This window comes from Phoenix dactylifera, chromosome 1, assembly GCF_009389715.1.
Source record: "Phoenix dactylifera cultivar Barhee BC4 chromosome 1, palm_55x_up_171113_PBpolish2nd_filt_p, whole genome shotgun sequence".
In the NCBI taxonomy this organism is placed as follows: Eukaryota; Viridiplantae; Streptophyta; class Magnoliopsida; order Arecales; family Arecaceae; genus Phoenix; species Phoenix dactylifera.
The window spans coordinates 13,912,578-13,932,790 of NC_052392.1; the positions used below are offsets into that span (position 1 = coordinate 13,912,578).

Here is a 20,213-nt window from a genome sequence, read left to right on the forward strand (position 1 = left end):
TTTTTAATGTAATACTTCCAAAAGTGCGACGAACTAAAGACGAGTAAGTTGAGTTGCACATTTGGGCTATGCTGGATAGCCTAGCTTGAGCAGCAAGCTGAGTTATGTTTGGGCTCCGCTTGATATTACAATTGCCTATCTCGAGTCTGAGTCGGGTCAAGTCTAGAAATTTTAACCCTAGATTAGCTTGAATCAGAGTCCAGCTAGCTCAAGCCTGGTGCCTCCAGCCGTGGGTAACACGGCCGGAGGCAACTAGTGGAAGATCGGCTAGCTATTGAGTTCCTCACCCCCGAGATTCTCCACCATCACCATCAATGCCCTCAACAGCTTCATCGATGTCATTAGTAGCCTCCTCTTGGGCGAGCTACACAACCACCGCCGAACCCAATCTCGGCACCCTCGCCACCGTCGGCAAGGTCGAAGTTCTCACCATCTCCCTCGACCGTGGCAGCAAAGTAGGAGGAGTTGAAGGATAGGAAAAGGTGATGGAAGAGATGGAGGGAAAGCCTCCCATCTCCTTTGCTTCCAGCAGAGGTGCGGGCCTGACTGTGATTACGTGGACGGTGGATCATGAAGGGCCAATAAAAAAGACGCAAGTACGTAACGTAGAAGGTTACAGAGAATCCGCACTCCCTCACTCCACCCTTTGCACCTGAAGCGATCGACAAAACCTCCAGACATCATGATGTACAAAAATTTTGGCTGATAAAAATCCGAAATATTTGAAACTGCACGAGCTTCTTCAGCACGACGCACTAACGGTTTCCAAGGTGCCTTCAAGAAATTTATGATAAGCTTATGAAGCTATCCACATCAAGGTAGCAGATAGGATGGTTACCCAAAATCCAAAGAAAAGTTGTTCATTACAAGCAGAAAGCATCGTTTGCTGAATCCATGCTCTCAACGAAGGGATGCAGTTACCCGGCATTCTGAGCTCTAATACAATTCAGCTACACAGCTTGCACCTGTGATATCTCTGTCGACGAGGCTATTGTTCCTTCCAAGGCAGCTGATCGCAGGACATTGTGAGAACTCTCAGGAACTTCCGAGGTGATGCTCTGCATTGGAATATCGCTACCACCAGAATGGTTGCTCTTCTTATCCTTGTGACCGAACCATCCCAGAACTGAAGAAAGACTGGGGCCTGCCCTCTTGCGCTTTCTTGCACCCTCGACCCAACCGTGCAGCAGCAAATGCAAACGTTCGGCGAAGATTGCTCGTTTAAACATGTCGCCCATCTGAGTTCAATGAATTCAATCCATGAGAACCAACTCAAAAGTCCCACCGGGAGGGAGACTTGCATTGCTGTAAAAAGAAAATGGATGTATGACTGACCTGTGAGACGATAGCATACAAAGGAAGAGTGCTGTAGCTGCAGAGGAGTTGAATGATCACTCTGTCAAATTAATCCATCTCAACATTAGTACCAGTGAACCGCTTTATCTATTTTGTGTCGGAATTAATTGATATTCTAAGAATGTCATCAGATCCAAGGGGCCCAGAGGGCAAAGACAGAGGAATACCCGAAGACAAGACGAGGGACGAGATAACCCACACTTTCCATGATGCAGGACTTGAATCCATACGTGGTCTAAAGATTGTAGGATGAATCAGCAGAAATACACACATTGCAGCACATAGTCAGTCGCAGTTTACTTACCCAGATCCAGAAGAAAAATGCAATCTCAAAGGCATTCTGAAATAATATGAAATGAATCAAGTAAAGGACGATGTCAGGTCTATTGAACCAAAAATGTTCATCAGATGGCTTCACACGTGCTGCTCCTCCCTTGTCATCACCAGGCATCACTGCTAGATGAGCCAGCCGAGTAATAATGTGCTCCAGCTTTGCACCCACAACAAGCAGAAGCTGCAAATTCTCTGGAAAACTGCTCAGCTTCGGTTCGTAAACTAGATTCAACCTAATACAAGCTCAAGTTTCCAACTTGAAATTCAACAAATTCAATATATAATAATTAGCCTTTCAAGAAGCATGTTTTAGTTTTTCTAAAGTCTCAAGTCGACTCTTTTTTTTTTCCTCTGGCAGCAAGGTTTCAACACAACTTTGAATAATCATGATTTGAACCTCAGTAGGAATTATGAGTCCTTAAACTTCTTAGAATGCATTTATGCAGCACTGGTGCTGTTACAAGGCTTGGTATACTTACAATAAGAGGCAGGAAAGACAACCAGAAGTACGTGTGCCATCCTGCATTAACAATTTAAACTAAAAGCATTAATTAAATGGCATCTCTGTGCCTTATGAATCGTAGAATCATTTTTGCATATAGTATCCCTCCAATAAACCGTATGCATGGATGAAAGATCATCTTTGGCTTACATAGAGTGAGTTAGACATGGTGGTGTTTTGATTGGTTTCAACTACCAGCATTTTGTCACCATTTATACAAATGCTTAAATATAATAAGATCTTGCATCTTTCTTCGTAACTACCATGGATTTATAATGGCTGTGTGTGAAACTAAAATTGCTGCATAATTTACCTTTCTTTAATCTACAGCTTAACCTAATACAAATTCATACTGCCTTCTTCAAGTGTTAGGTTAGTTAAAGTCAAATCCAAGGATATAAGTTAAAGACATTAAACTGCAACACCGATTATAGGTCTTAATAAACTATACTATTTTCACTCTCAAATCCTTTATTATGTTGACAAGTAAACTAGATACAATTGCAGTGATCAAAAATAGATTTTCCATGTTTGTGTACAGGCTTAACATTCAAAATATAGGAAAGCGGACATTTTAACAGCTGCTTACACACTATTAGATAATGTGTTTACTATCTTTTGACCACCAAGCCAATACATAATTACACCAGAAAATACATATATGTTAAAATACATATATGTAATGAACATTACATTAACATGTATAGTTACTTAATAGTGGACTATGCTCTACCACACCTCACTTTTGGTGGGTGGTCGAAGAAATTTGAAAGATGAGTGAATACACCGTGCACCACTCACAGATATCCAAAAAAAATACCACTACTCCCAACATACCGTGCACATTCAATAACAGGAAGATGACAACAAAGAGCCAGAGATACCAGCTGCATGAAAAGCAAGTTTCCAGTGAAAAGGTGTAAATGTGGCTAGACTTGGTAACAAGCCCAAAGGACTCAAGAAAAGATGAGAAATTATCAGTATGCATACCTTATGCCAACAACTCTCCTAAAATCATCCTCAAGAGCACGCATCATGTACTTGTGGAAATCAAAGTGCGGATGTGTAGGACAGTGACGCTGGAATTATACATAAAAGTTCATACAGTATCTGAGCATGTACAAGGTACAAGCATGGAGAAGAATAATAAAAATGTAAGAATTTCAAAATCCACAATGTCTAGCAGTGCTGCTCCTACCATGATGAATCCTTCTCTTAGTGCTCTGTAATCTGATTTAGTGACTGAGGCAGAAAACTGCTTGAAGAATGCAATCTACAACCAAATATGAGACAGAAGAACCATTTCTCAAGATAAATGCACATTTGAGTTAATTCAGAATTTCAAATTCTTTATGTAATCTCACCAAAAAAAATCCTTATGTAATAAATTTATCTTTCCTAATTTATACCTCAAGCATAACATGAGTTCCATATCTTGGTTTGGACAGAACACATTGCAGATCAAGATAATACCAGAATATGTAAAAAGAGGGTTCACAGGAATGCTTTAATATTTCGTCACTTTCTTTATTATTTCCCAAACAATCTTACATCTGTTTAAACCCTTATGAAGCCATGCCCAAATAATGTTCACTGAAAAGGAATGTCGCTGATAAGAAGTCCCTGTCCACACTCACAGAAATTCATATATTTAGTGAATTTTTGCAATTGACGCAACACCCAGGTCTGCTTTATAAATGTGAAGTATTGTCTGATTGAGAGGCAGTAGTATTAGAAGAGGGACAGGATACAATATATGTTTTGATTTGATTTTATCCAATTTTAATAAAAAGAAAAGAGAAGGAATTCATGAAGCAAACCCAAGCAGGATAATGCTTGTATATTATGGTTATTGCTTTCTTGATGCATTTGCCCAAGGAACTAAAATCTTAGTTTTCATGATGAACATAAGAGAATTTTAAAATCAAGATTCCACATAATACTACAAGGATCGTCAAGACCTATTAGGGATAGCTTCCAAAGTTCCCCATAGAAATTTGAATTTCCAATACAAAGAAAATGATACTGATCTCGTACTAAATTTTATGAATTATTGGACCCATGTTTGAGGTTGTGACATCAAATTAACTACTCAATCCTACACATCAGAACTTGTTAAACTGAAAATATTAATCTGTATGTAAACAAAAAGCAAGTGGAGAAGCAATATCATCTTTGAGAGCAAAACCACCCTAACCTAAACAGAAGTGACTGATAAGCCATATAGGTTGCCCCCAACATCAGTGAGAAAAGTTTAGTCATGATTTTCCACTTCCTGATAATTTGTATAATTGATAAAAGAGGAGTTTTCCCAACCAAAAAGTGGTAACAGACCGGCATGAAGAAACACAACAAAACTAAAGCAGAAGTCTTGCATCAACTTCTCTAAACCCCAAGGGCTATGGAGATGGATATCATTCGCTCCAATAAGAGTTTGAAAGGTAGACACGTTCTCTTGCAATGTCACACATGTCACTAGAGAAAGGTCGTCTTCCTTCGCTTGCCTAAAAGATTATGATATTGTCTTCCGCAGAAGCAGTCAATACATTAAATTCAAGCTATTCCAGTATTTCCCACACTAATTTTTCCTCCCACTTTATTCCGGATCTTCACCCTAAAAGGCCCAAAACCACCAAATTCTAAGAGACCCTGTTAAAGAAAAGGAGTAAATTTGACCTTGAGTGTTCCAGTAGTGATCAACCAGTAAGAATTCATAAAGCCAGCTGATAGACAAGGCATGATATATGGTTATGTTTCAGAATATCTAGGAGCAGGGCTTCCAACTTGGGTTCGGGTAGCAGATGCTACTCAACTATCTGAATCTTACTCCAAATTTGACTCCAGCCAAGTTAAGCAGACATGATTCCTTAGAGAAACTAGAAAGCCATTCCCCTTGAAACTTCAATTCCGAGGCCAAGAGAGCAAGTTCTATTACTCTGTGTACCCTGTATCTCCTCAAAGTTAATTAAATTTCAAAGGTCCTCCCTTCAAGCTTAGCCTCTAGCCACCTCATAATTATAAGATTAACATTTGAAGAATACCTAGTGAATTTCCTTCCAAAACCAACAAATGTGTCCGAAGTATTCTAGCCCACTCCCAATGGAAAAGAAGTTCTTTTTCCAATTTACCTTTCTTGAAGCCCATAAAATGAACATGCACACAAGGTAATTCACTATATTTGACTTTTAACAGTGGTCACTGTCTGGTCAAATTTTGATGAAATGAAACAACTCCCTACCACAGACTAAACTTGGCCTCATTATCACGAGCAGAATATTCTTTTTTCTTTTCAATACATGACATTATGCTGAAGTACACTACTATTCAGGATCATCCCACCTTCTAGTTTAAGAAACATAGTTAGTATTCAAATTCTTTACAAGAGCCATATATTCTCATTCCTCCATCTAACATTCTGGCATTGGATTCAAAGTTATACTGGCGATCTTTATAAAGGACTCAAGTACCAGCAAATCATCCTGCACTCACACTGGCTACCCTCTGAAGATGAAAACAAGAACTCAAGGGCTTATCTCCTACAAACAAAACTGATATTGAAATAGACTTCCTGTTTACTGATGACACAGTGATTTAACCTGAAATATCTATTTCAACATGTAGATAACTTTTGAAAAAGAGAATGGAAAAACAATTTACATCTTTTGCATCTCCATCCCCACTCCATTCCAGCACCTGCGACAGTGATAACAGAGTCTGATGTTGTTCCCTCCCATCTCAAATTTCCACAATCACTTAATAAAAATAGTTGAATTCCATTTTTTGTGCTTCCCAATACCTAATCATTCTACAGAAATCAGATATTACGCTCCCAATTGACCAGGTTAAAAAGAAATGCAATAGATCTTGAAGCTTCATCAAGTCCTCTAAGACAATATTAGGAAACTTTAAATAGATATGAAATATCAAACTCCCTATATAAAATGGAAAAGCCTTGAGGCTGGCCCCAAGCGGCCAACTCCAAAAAGTGAAACCTCCCACTTTCTTGCATGCCCCACACATAAAGGGATTTAAGGTAAGTGTATAGTCCTAATACTCATCGCATGCCGGAATGAAACAAAGAACATAATGACATGAAGAAAAGGAAAGAAACTCCTTGAAAATAAATCACTTATTTGTTTCCTTTGGTGTGCTTTTTTTTCGAAAAAAATATATGACAGATATTATGGAGAGATTAGATACCTTTCTAATTTCAGTTGTTGAAACTCGAAAGAGATTAGATTCCTTGCATCATGTAAGCTGTTACTGAAGAAAATTATTATTTTTTTATCTGTTCCAACTTGAACTATTTTAAATTAATCTCAAATAAGATAATGAGGAACCATCTCTCAATCTTTTCAAAGATTTCTCAGTGTAGGTCCCATTTCTCCACCCATTATAATTTAAAATAATGCTCATCTAACTAACTATATCTCCAATCCTTGTTAACTGATATATTTAATCGAATCTCATTTAACTAAATATATCTCTAATCCCTATTAATCAATATCTTTGCTGAGAGAAAGAAGAGAACTGCACTATCAAAAACAGTACGATAGATATTAAATTATATAAATAGGAGAAAATCACAGTCATTCATATGTTCCAGCACATGCATTGCATGTGCAGAGATATAGTGGCTATAAAGTGTGAATGTGATGTGAATCTTTCTCCCTCCATCAATATAGACCTCCCCTTTTGTCCATCCTCCCTTTTGCTGGGTCAAAAATAGATGAGTAGAATACTCAAGAAAGACACTAGATGACAAAAGAAGCTCTATCATGCAACTCAACAATTTTGTTTGGTGCCAAATTTCCTCTCTTCATTTTCAACCCCACTAGAATATTTTATCTATGTTCGTGCAGGGTCCAACACCATTTCTAAGCATCATAGTATAAGGAAAATACTTCAGAGGTACTCCTTCCATACAAAAAGATGTGAAATGGACCATAAAGAGTGCACAAAGTAGGCCTAAAAGAACCAAAAACCGTGCAAGATATTCTTCCCTCTTAACATGTGTCTAGTAAAAGTATTCTCATCATATAACGAAAACAGGAACTTAGGAAGAGTAGATCTTCTAGTCTCAATGCCCTTGAAATCTTGAATGTTTAAAATAACCTTTTGAAGTTCAGCTCATATGGACATAAAGCAAGTACCGATCATCCAAGCTTTTCATCTCTCCATAAAGCCTATGGATAAATGACACTATCTCACTCCTCAGTGCAACCTTCACTTGATAACAAAGTAATAAAAGAAGAAATTGCACCATAATCCACCCATCCCTTTTGGTGAAAGTCCTGTGCAACTTCCATCACCACAAAATTTTTGGAAAATACAAAAAAGAAAAAAAAAACATGGAACTAGAAGCTTTGTTATCTCCTTTCCAGGTTCAGTTGGTGCTTCTTCAACCTCCTCCTCCTCAAAAGTCTATCTCCATACCAAACTTAAGTTCTTAAGTGAACGAGAAAAATTGTCCAACTTCCAAATGACTCTTAACAGTTTTCTCTTTGAGATATAGATACTCAAGAAAAAAACAATATCCTTGCCCTATTCCTCAACCAATTTCCATTAACCTCTATTCATGTAAAAAAGTTCCATTGTTTTTGAGCATCAGCCACCATATGGAAGTATTAACTGTTCCCATCTGACTATCTTCCTCAATCTGCAACAAGAAAATATCTACCCTTCAACTAATTTGGATTTCCTACTTTAGCAAGCTTCAATAGGCCCTTGCTATTTGCTTTATCCAATATATCACTACTAGCTATCTCTTCAAGCAGCAATTTCAATTGATTCAATGTGCTAACATTTCCAAAAGGTTACTTTAAAGTCTAAATTAATGTCCATTCATGTAAAATTGGTTTGTGGAGAAAGGAAGCATCAGTAGCATTAGCACCAGAGGAAGAGAAAAAATATTTTGAAGTTCACACAGGCTGTAGCGGCCTGGTTAGAACAATGATTTGCCTTTTTAGTTAGGCATCCATGTCAGATCATTTCACAACCATGGCAAAACAGCTCATATGGGGATTTCGATTATGCATGGACCGTCATCCCAGTAGAAAATAACAAGAAATGATAAAATACTGCAGCATTGAAATTACTACAGAAAAGTGACTTACCAGCCAGCTTACAACTGCTGACTTCCTCCAAAATCCCATTGCACGCTCCTTGACAAACTCAAAGCGACGGTGATCTGGTGCTGTTGATTGTACAACAATATTACGATGCTAATATCAACAACAAAAGTCTGAAACAATTTACAAGGGCCATAAACAAGACATAGGTCAAATTACGCTTCTCATGCTTGCTAATTTCTAGCTGAATTGCATCCTCCCAATGCTTCCAATGTCTAATCTGTAAACAGTATCACAAAATATTATAAGTTCCCCTCTTGCGCACGAACATTTATGTGCATGCCCATTCATGACAAGAAATAACTTTATAGCATGAATTTACCTTAGCTCCTCCAAGAACCATAGTAGTGGCACAGAACACAACATGAACAACTGCGAGAACGAAGATAAAGATGTGCAATTGGTGTAATGCTTCAAGGGATAACAGCGGAACCTTGCCCTAGAATTAGGGGATAAAAAAGGATACAATTAATATAGCCCATTATCATTAGACAAACTTCTTTAACTTGATCGACAAAAAGCAATTGACATTTGTCACACATACTCTTTTTTTTCTAGAAACAAAAACACGGGGGGTTGCTAACATCACAATATGAACCCTAGACCCCTCAGATGGAGAGAGGAATGCCAACTAGCTGAGACAAGAGTGGTCGGCGAGACATGTACATATTTTTATGCATTATTTGATATATGTGTAGAGTTTTAATGTCAACAATTATAAAAATGAACCTTTGGTTACATTTGAAGGGCACACCAAAATGCTAAGGAACCTCTTATACATGCAATTGCCTCCTGTGACTTCTGCACTGGCAGCACTAATGATACTACTGCACATTTTCTTTCTAATGAGTAATTAGCAAGAGATGACACAACCAAATTATATATGCTTCTGTATTCAACATTGTCACCACTGAACATATATTTCAACATTTTATATCTCACGATCCTTTTCAAAATGCTAACCAATATTGTGCAGATATAGTTAAATTAATTATAACTGATTAAGTGCCTGTGTACGACTAGCTTGGCTGAGGCATCAACAAATGCTCTCTTGGCCCTGACACACCCCCCCCCCCCAACACACACACACACACACACACAACAACAACAAAAAAAAAAACACAGAGTAAAATGGTTAAGTGCATCTACCCATCTGGGCAAAGTTACAACCATGGCACCCAGCTACCCTAGGTATTCAAAATAGGTAACTTCCAAAAAGTTCCGAAAGGACACTTCTGTAAACAAAGACAGTTTATCTGAAAATATAAAATTTTGAAATAGATAAAAATCATAAATAGTATCTATGAATATTAATAAATAGTATTTTGCTGAAATTGATTGCAAATGCAAATATAGGCATATACACATAATTAAGTGCATAAGAACCATATTGAATATAACCATAACCGTCAAGTTTTGTCCCTGATATTTAGGGTTCACTTTTTCAATCATTCTTTGCCAACCATTTATATCAAGGGCTGCATCCACAATCATTAAACATTTTTCTAACTCTCGAGGAACACCCCATCCATGTTATCCAGGTCTTCCGCACCTTTTCGTTTGGAGGATTCAAGTGCTGTTGGTACATCCTGTACTGAGCAGTACTTTCAGACCTTATTGACCTTCCACCAACTGGCATCAATACAAGGTACCACATGTTCACCGAACCATATTTCGGTACAGGCTATGTACTTCAATACATACCATATCAACCAGTGATCAGTACAGGGCTGTACTGAGGCTTTTTGAACCTGTTTACAAGACATTTTAAAGCCCCATTCCTTTGCAGATGCAGCAGGGTCTTCTTCATATCTTTATTGCACATCCTTGTCTCAGTCAAATCTTAACCACTTCGTGTTTGATTGATGCAGCCCATACGCTTCTTTTAATGTGCTTGTCTCATATCTCAATTTTTTTATTTACCACACAATCTCATTAGCATCGTCATACTCATCTTGCATCCTTGAACCTTTTTTATTTTTTAAAATATGGGAAAATACATCATTCTATCTAATGCATCAATATCTGAGAAACACTCTGATCTCTAGAACCAGCTTTAATTCTGTTCTATATTTGTTTAATCTCTGTTTGAGAATATGCATGGTCCATTCTATAAAACGGTTGCATTAGTTACATCTTTGAATTTGATGCGGTATCATCCTCAATCAGACTTCCAGCAAGGAATCACGATTCACAATTAAGTTTATTTTAGTAAAACCAGAATTTTTTTCAGTTTTTTGCTGAAGATTCCAGCAACAAGGAACACAATCTGCTCCAGTAGCAAATTGGCAACAAAATGAAGGCTTAGGGCAAAGACAAAGCCAGAATTAGGAAACAATTGGAAGAAAAGCAGAGGAAAATAATGAATTCTATTAATTTCCACAGAAAGATTGATCAATAGTGAACACATTATCATGAAGGCTGAGATCTTGGCTGCTTTTTTTCATATACTTGTTGAACTATCGAAACAAATCATCTAATCCTTTTCTGCCCTTCATATTACCTATGCGCCATCTCTAACATTTCTTGAATCACCTCTTGTATGAAAATAACGCCTACAAATTCCAAAGCTACTATTCAATGACATAAATCCTGTTGGATGGGACCATCTTGGGTTTTGTAGTAGAAAGGGACATGATGAGAGCACAAAAGTGTGATTTACATACCGCTTGAATTAGTATTATTGTTAACAGATAATGATTAAATTGCCGATTTAATATTATATTTTTGTTGAGTGCAAGTGATCGTAAATCAAGGCTAAAATGCGTATTGGGTCTAGCAAGATGCATCAGCGCAGACCAACAGCAGAGCGCCTGGATCAGGCCATGGTGCAGAAGAATATAGCAGGCTTAGCTCCACCAGATCAGAGAGGACCCAACAGCTTGGGTCAGCCCCAGTTGCACACCATAAGGAGACTAGTTCAGCCGCATGAACATCAGCCGTGAGCCGTGTGAGAACAGGGGGAGGAGCAACGTTACCAGCCGTCCGCATTCACTGCAACGTCTCATCCCGTGCGTCCATTTGAAGGAGCCCGCGTGCAGCCCATCCTTCCGCGAGCGATCCACCGTGTCCCAAGTCCCGCGCCCGTTTCCTTCTCCGTTCCAGCGTCCCAGCTCCCGTGATTCATCCCACGCACTCCAACATTCCAGCTTCTTCCATGAGCCCAAGCGTCCGAGCCCGTGTGCGATCTCCCAGCATCCTGCATCCGTGCTTCCTTCCGATCCATCCGCCTCTTCCGCGTTGGATCCGCCCTCCACGCGTCTATCCGAGTCCCAGCAAATCCCAACATCCTCCGCGTCTAGCGCATCCAAATTTCATCCTGCGATCAGCTCCCTTCCGCATCCGCGTCCCTGCATCTCAGCAGATTCTTCCGTGCAGCCAGCTTCCGAATCCGCATCATTCTGCGATCCGCTTCCTCCAGTGATGCATCCACTCCATCCGTTCCCTCCGAATCAGCTTCCGGATTAGCAATCCACCAGTCCGCTTCTTCTGCGTCCGCAGCTTTCGGAGTTCACGATCTCTCGAACATTTCCGCGTCCATCCGTCCGTCCGTTCACTGCGCATCCTAGCGTCACAGCAGGCCCCGCGTCCGCGTCCCAACATCCCACCCGTCCGCACCTATTCCCCCTGCAAGCTTTAGGGCTCTCGCGAACTACACAGGGGAGAGCTCTCGGCTGAGAAAGGAGGCTGCCATTCAAAAAAAAAGAAAAGAGAAGAAACAGAGAATGCTCTGTTTCTGAAAAGAAAAGAAAAAGAGAGAGGGAGGCTAATGTTTTTAATGAGAGGCTGATTTCTTAGGTGAAGGGTGATGGAGGAACCTTTGATGTATTAATTTCTTTGAAGTAAACTCTGAACTTTTGCTCTTATTGATTTATATTTTTGATGTGTTATGATTCTTGCATAATTATTGTGTAGATAGTTCTTTAATAGTTTATGTCTATTGATATATGGATTGCTTTAGTATTTGATTTGTCGTAGACGTAATAGGTATGATGAATGCTTAGAAGTTGGGTTCATGTGTTCATGAAACATATACCATGATTAGATCTATCCTACTATTAATCTTTAATCAAGAACCATAGAGTTTATTTCTTGGATGCAATATCATCAAGGGGGATTCCAGATCCCTAACCATCTCTATTTCATTGAACTTTGTTTATTTACCTATTATTCTCTGTTTTTAATTCTGAAAACCATCTGAAATTACATCTGAAATTACGCTAATAATACATATACCGTTCCCCGAGGATTCGACCTCGGATTTCCAAGTTTTACTACTTGTGCGATTCTTCTGCACTTGAGGGAGCAGTTTTGCGAACGCATCAAGTTTTTAGCACCATTGCCGAAGATCGGCCGAATTATTAGTATATTTTTTCAGATTTAATTAGAGATTTAGTTTAGGTAAGTTTCAGTTTTTTTAAAAAAAAGATAATAAAATAACAATAAAATTATAAAAAAAATTTGCATGCTAAAGTGGAATAGGGACAACACCGATCGATTAAGTGGTTCATTTTGTGACAATCCTTGGGACACATTCCTGAGATTTCATCGCAGTATCTCACCCCTTGTGAGATGGCTGATTTAAATGAAGATGCGGGGAGTCACCATGATCGAGAACGTGAACCCCCTATTATGACTTTGAGACAATACCTACAACTTACTAGAACTAGTCAGCCTTCATGCATGATTTTTCCTGATAATGTAGGACATTTTGACATCAAACCAGGGGTAATTCAATTGCTACCAAAATTTCATGGATTAGAGTCCGAGAGTCCTTACCTTCATCTGAAAGACTTTGAAGAATTGAGCATTACATTTAGAGTGCCGAACGTCACCGAAGATATCCTCAAGCTGACGTTGTTCCCTTTTTCTCTAAAGGATAAGGCCAAAACATGGCTAAACTCCTTACGACCTAGATCAATAAGAACTTGGCAAGATATGCAGAGAGAATTTTTGAAAAAGTTCTTTCCCGCACAAAGGACCAACTTTCTAAAAAGGCATATCAGCAATTTTTAACAAAAAGACAATGAAACTTTTTATGAATGTTGGAAGAGATTTAAAGACCTTCTTCTCTCATGCCCTCATCACAGTTCGAAACTTGGAGAACTATTAGCTTCTTCTATGAAGGTTTATCTCCACAGTTGAAATAGTTTGTAGAGACTATGTGCAATGGTAAATTTTTAGAAAAACAACCTGATGAGGCATGGGAGTATTTGGATTCCCTTACTGAGACTGCCCAACTTTGGGATAACGGGGATAGAAACAATAAATCTTTGCCCCAAGCCTACTAGCTCTGGACAGGGAGGCCTTTACAACCTCAAAACTGAGGATGATCTTCATGCTAAAATGGCAGCCCTCACTAGGAAGGTAGAAGAAATTGAACTTAGGAAGGTAGAAGAAATTGAACTTAGGAAGGTTGAGCCCCTCAAGACCATAGAGCTCAGAAATGAGTGTTGTGGGATCTGCGACATGTCTGGTCATACCACCACAGATTGCCCCACCATACCGGCATTCAAGAAAGTCTTGCACGATCAAGCAAATGCTATGAACTCCTACCAGAAGCCTTATAATGATCCATTCTCGTATACCTATAACCCTGGTTGGAAGAATCATCCGAATTTTAGGTGGAGAAACGATCATCCTCAGCAGTCATACCATCCAGCTTCTCCACCTGCACATCCTACTTTTGCATCACCACCCTCTCAAAAGCTGAATATCGAGGATACCTTGCAATCTATACAATCTTTTCTACAAGGTCAAGCCAATATCAATGCTCAAAATACTCGAAATTTTGAAGATATAAGGAATCAATTGTCAATTTTGACTACCGTCCTAAATACCCAGGAGAAGGGTAAGCTTCCAGCTCAATCCCAACCTAACCCACAAGTGCATAATGGTAATAATACGGCTCCTTCTAGTTCGCATACAGAGCACACAAAGAGCATCATGACTTTGCATAATAGGAAAGTCATTGATCAGACTGTCCCATTGAGACCGCAGGTCACTTCTAATTCTGATGTGCCCAAAGCCGATAAAAAGGACAAAGAAGAAGTTGAGGTCCCAACTTCCACCGAGAAAGTTGAATGCCCTTTTCCTCCACCTTTTCCACAACAGTTAAGGCCGTTGCAAAAGCTCGAAACTAATTCTGAAATTCTTGAGCTTTTTAAGCAGGTAAAGATCAACATACCTCTTCTTGATGTAATTAAACAAGTACCCTCATACGCCAAATTTTTTAAGGACTTGTGTACTGTCAAGCGCCGATTAAATGTTAAGAAGAAGGCATTTTTAACTGAAAATATGAGTGCTATTTTGCAGCACAACATTCTCCCTAAATATAAGGATCCGGATTGGCCAACCATCTCTGTTTCATTGAACTTTGTTTATTTACCTATTATTCTCTGTTTTTAATTCTGAAAACCATCTGAAATTACATCTGAAATTACGCTAATAATACATATACCGTTCCCTGAGGATTCGACCTCGGATTTCCGAGTTTTACTACTTGTGCGATTCTCCTGCACTTGGGAGAGCAATTTTGCGAACGCATCAGGATACACTGTCGTCCTACCCTATCCTTAAGATTGGAAGGGAAATGTTTGAGGATCCACTGAATAAGATGCTGGGATGACAGTGGGATGGTCTCATCACAATACCTGGGATGGTGCCCCATCCTGATGTCCGGCAAGATGTCTCAACAGGACTTGAATCCTTTCTACTACTCGACATGGAGAATTTGAGAGGATAACTAACTAGGATAACTAACACTGTGCAGGCTCAGATCATCTTAGTGTCTTTATTATCCAAGGAGATAATAATCAAATGCACATCAAATTCACTCTTAAAAGTAGCTAAATTCTCATCTCTCCTCTTAAGTGTGCATTGCTATTGTCACCTTATCACTCATTACAAACTTAAGTATCAAAAATACCCATTCCCATGTTCAAATGCTTGCCACCATTTCCCCCTCAAGTCCTCTACTAAAAGTTACCAAATATAAATTGTTTCATCCTCCTGAATTCTGTGCTAAAAGATCCAACTCTCACACATTACATTTTCTTCATACATCTGTTCAATCAAATCTTTAGTGCATAATTCATCATCTCTATCATTATGTACCAAATTTTCAACTACGTTTCCAGTAGTATCCAATAGATTTCTCCTACACATGCATTATCGACTCCCATCATTGTATCCACCAATTTCACCATTCTTTGCAATTAAAAGCCAAATGCATCATGTATCAAAATCGAGTTCTCTTTGACTAGCTTCTGTATCTTCCCTTGCTCCAATATCAGAAATGTCTCTTGGTAGCAAGTGTTTGCATGCAATACACAATTGTTTCAAACAACATATTTTCATGCACTATGCTACTCATTCAATTGATATAGTGATGTTTGATGCTCCTATCTTTATCTATGCGTGTGTTGTTAGTATTTAATGGGGCATCTTAGACAGACCCAAACAGTGTTGTTTTTTTTTTTTTTCTTATTTCTAACATTTCTTCCATTTCAAAGAAATCTTAAAACAAATTCAGCTGTTTTGAAGTATACCTTACTTGTACAGTGATCAGAACTAGCACCCTCAGCCAAGAGCCTCCGCTTGTTCCATGTACGACCATGATAAAAGTTCTTCCCATGATAATTTTCTTGCGCTGATGTTAAGCCTTCCTTCTTGCATGGAAGCATGTGAGTTGAAACACTTTCTGGAATGCAGATGTTGCTAATAGAACCTTGAAAGACAGTTAGGAGAAGGGAAATAAAGCCGAGTAGCATTAGCTCTGCATGCAAACAAAACCAAGCTCTGTGTCAGAGTGTCCTTGACAAACTGTCCTACATAAACAACAAGTTGAAAAATTAATACATATTTATTATTAATGAGCTCTGGTTACATGATTTAGTCAATCATATTATTTGGCAACTTCAAACATCAAGGAACACTCATAGCAACCAAGAAGGTTACTGAATTAATATGCTGGACTAAAGAAAAAGCCTAGTACTACTAAGACAAGACAATCACCATGTCATCTGAACTTGTGGCACGAGCAATACTAACAGCCAGTCATCTCATGCCTTGAATGAGCAAAAGCGGTAAAAAAAAAAACTAAGGATATAAATGGGTTACACCACCCTAAGCAACATATACGAGAAACAATCTGCCTAATCTAATCAAGTATGATTTTAACAATTAATTTGTAGATCTCACAATCAAATCCAAGCAGCCATATCAAAATATCTTTCTTTTAATATAGATGATAATCCATACTCCTGCTTTTGTATCAAGAATAGCTCACATCCAGCATCTGAGACAAGAAAGATCCAAGAACCTTACCAAGATTCTGAGACAATGATGACACTTGATATAAAAATGGCTATGTAAACAACAGGTAACTATAACTTCCCAGAGAAAAGATTAAGAGATAATAACATTAATATCTCAAACAATTTGTGCATGTCAAACGATTAAAATAGCATTAAAAAAGGTAAAAGAAAGCAAACAACATAAATGAATACATTGGAGCTTGTAAAAATACTATTGGTGGAAATCCAGATCACCATGCTAACCTTCTTTCACCTTCTGTAATGCCTCAAAAAGTGCATCCTGCCTTTTATGTTTCAAAAACTGCAAATGATGTCAAGCAAAAACCATAAGAAAGCAAAAAAGATATCAGAATGCCCACAAAAATGGAAATCAATTGGAAAAAGAAAATAGGAAGCAGCAAAAAACTGTCATAATCATTAGAAAGCATATTGATTTAGGACTGGCCATTATATTCCAAGCTGACTTCACTTGCACTCGTACTTCAAGCAATGATCAAACTTGGCACCAGTTTGGAGATTTAATGTGAGCTCCATTTGGTTTGTCAAAACCATTTATAGGAACAGAAAGTACCCATCACAAAGACAACTTATAACATATGTTCGGAATGTTCTTTATGAATCACTTTCCCTTACTTGATATTGTACAAGGAAATGACCAAGTCAGGAGTTTCCTGAAATCCTCACAACCTCTGGTAGCCCCTCTTAGGTCTACCCTATCTCTTTTGTAGCTTTCTATAACCCAAACATGAGTTTAGTGCACATGTCCAAGCTGTCTGAATAATATTCCTGCCACGTTGTCTTATTGGTGCCATAATCTTTTTTTTCTCAAAAATGAAAGGCTACTACCTTTTCTAGTTATTATAAATATCAATCTCGACCAAGATTCACCATTTCGGCACGAGATCCTGTATTGATACCATACTAATACAGTATCGGTATACCTGGTAGATGCCCTCATACTGCATACTGGTTTGGTACTTTTATAATATGGTATAGTTGGTATGCATTGGTACCGACCAGTAGTACCATGATCTTGACATTTTCACCATAATATTGTTCACGTTATGTGTATTTATGATTAGGCATTTGTAGGCAACAGGATTACCCGGACATGGGACAGAGGTGTTGCGCGTCCAAGGTCATGAAGAATCCAACACGGCAGCAAAAATAAAATAAAAAAAAGAACATGAGCATGAGTAAATAAATAGATATATAACTATATAAAAGTGCAATCTGCTCATTCAAAAGCATTTTTCGTTCATCCAAGACATCTTGCATCATTCTTGATGTCTACAATCACCGGAGCTGAGTATTCAAACCCAACAAATGGTAGCAGTAGTTTGAAACTTCAAGCCAAAAAAAAAAAGCAGCGCATAGAAATAGTGATCAAAAAATAAACAAACTTTATTGATAAAAATTCAAACTTTTCACAAACTCAGTCCAATTCCGTCACGATAATCAAAAGGCCATCATCATCATCATCAAAAAAAAGAATAGCAGCATCAAAGAAAAGCGATAATGAAATAAGAAACCAAGAAAAGCGCGAATCTTGACGTGCCTTTCCGAGGTAGTGCAGCAAGCGCTCGACAGCAAGAGAGATGACGATGATAACACTGCAGACGGCAGCCAACACCCACGTCGGCGTGTACTCGAGCGTCCCCCCCGGAGAAGCTTCGGAAGCCATTACCTCTTCTTCCTCCCAGAGCCAACCCCCTCTCCGCATAATGTAATCACCAGGCCCATAAAATAAACAGCGAGGAGGAGACGAAAGCCTCCGGAGAAGAAGGAAGGAAACCCGTCGGAAGGGAGAGGAATAAAGGGGCAGGCGCAGAGTGTAGGCAACGTCGGAGTCGTCCTTTGATATCTTGGTCTTGCGTATGGGATAGGGGAAGACATCGTGGGCGAAGGCAGAGATGCCTCCCTCTCTCTGTGTTGCTTGTGAAGAGGACTCTTCTCTTGTACCCCCAAAAAAACCTCCTCTTTGGTATCCTCCTCTCCTCCAATCTCCTTAAAGAAAGGGAGGAGGGAAGCCAGGCGAGTCAGAGAGGGAAAGAGGGCAGGGGATTCGAATCCTTTTCGGGGGTGGAAAGAAACACGACGGCAGAGACGCAGTAGAAGAGGGAAGGAGAAGTTGGAACACGGAAAGAAGAAAAAGAGCAGGGAGGGAAAAGGACGAGATGGATTCAAGATCGCCCACGCGAGTGGATTTTTTTTTTTTTTTTTTTGCCCTTTGATTGACCAGAAGGTTCCCACTCTCCTGCCATATATAGAAAAAAAATACCTCTCTAAACAAGACAAGAATATTAGAGTAGGGCGTTCATAAGATTCCACCAAAATACTCGGTAACAAAAACGGCAATCCAATTTGCTGCTCCGTTCATTTCCAACAAGCCTCCAAGAATCTAGCAGTACGAGATGTTCAGTAGTGGATCTAGATTGTTTGAAAATCCATCTAATCACAATAGATGAATCGCCTTCAAGAAGAATATGATTAGCTTTTTTGGTGGCACAATTACAACACAGTTATTTTTTGTGCTGATGAGGAAGGGAAAGCTCTTAAAAGAGCACCAGACCATGGCATTGGCCACCCTGGAGGGTAAGATGCCCTTTCAATTCACTTTAGTTTTGAGTCTTCCCTTTTTCCCTAAGAAATTAATCTTTGCATCATAGTGGTTGAAATATTATCACTTATTCATCATTTAACAAGAAAAATAGCTACAAATCGAAGACTAATAATATTATTGTGGACCAAAATCATTGTTCATCAAATAAAATGTTTTTAAAGCTAAGATAAAAGTTTGAGTTTTAAAATATAATTTTATTCAAGTAAATAATACAAATTTTACATAGCAATTGCTATGATTATTATAAAATATTATTATAATGAAAAAAATGATGATATTACACTTTTTGTTTCATTATTGATTACAATAGTAGTTTTCTGTTAAAGCCTTTGAGATACCAGTTAAGATGCTATGGGTTAGATGTGGAAAAGGTTTGTATTACCTTGGCAAAAACCATAACACAAACCCAAACTCTTTCATAGAGAGGCAAAAGAGAGCCGAGAAGAAAAGGATGGTAGAAGATGTTCTGAGAAAAAATATTAAAGGAAAGTTGTACGTACTTTTTAGATCTTTAAGGGCTCATTAGTTTAAGATGAAAATGAACTAGTTGAAACTAATCCCAGCAGTTGGGTTGTCCCTACCATTTCAAACCTATACTGTATCTAAAATAGAAGTTTAGAAATCAAGGAATATTTTCTGTTGATTCCATCTATCACTTTTTATACCAAAAGTATCCTTTCATATATCTTGAAAGCATACTGGTATGTAACTCACGCTGCACAGCGGGATTTACCCTCTCTCTCACTCAACCCTAACCCTCCGTTCCGCCGCTCTAACCCTCCTCTTCTCTACCCCTCTCCTATTCGCCATCACGTCGTGTCCTTCCATGCCCGTGACACCTCCTGTTAGAGAAGCTATGACAGAGGCAGAACATTGAGAAGAAATGTTTTCTCTATATATTTCATAAACATAAGCGTACAACATATATATACAACTCTAGAAAACAAGGA

General features: G+C 38.6%; 1 protein-coding gene and 1 non-coding gene across 2 annotated transcripts; both read right to left on the reverse strand.

Annotated features, from left to right (window-relative positions):
- Positions 1 to 761: 761 nt before the first annotated feature.
- Positions 762 to 18,878, reverse strand: LOC103713549 (MLO-like protein 13). Its single transcript, XM_008800517.4, has 14 exons — positions 18,199 to 18,878; positions 16,884 to 16,941; positions 15,873 to 16,099; positions 8,645 to 8,761; positions 8,482 to 8,542; positions 8,308 to 8,387; positions 3,390 to 3,464; positions 3,182 to 3,270; positions 3,029 to 3,078; positions 2,169 to 2,209; positions 1,661 to 1,870; positions 1,524 to 1,591; positions 1,336 to 1,396; positions 762 to 1,238 (listed from the first exon to the last, which is right to left on the reverse strand). The coding sequence occupies exons 1-14, from the start codon at positions 18,361 to 18,363 to the stop codon at positions 951 to 953; spliced, it is 1,590 nt and encodes a 529-aa protein (XP_008798739.2). The 5' UTR covers positions 18,364 to 18,878; the 3' UTR covers positions 762 to 950.
- LOC113463135 lies at positions 13,309 to 13,415 on the reverse strand. Its single transcript, XR_003386873.2, has one exon. It is a non-coding gene; the product is annotated as a small nucleolar RNA R71 (small nucleolar RNA).
- Positions 18,879 to 20,213: the final 1,335 nt, after the last annotated feature.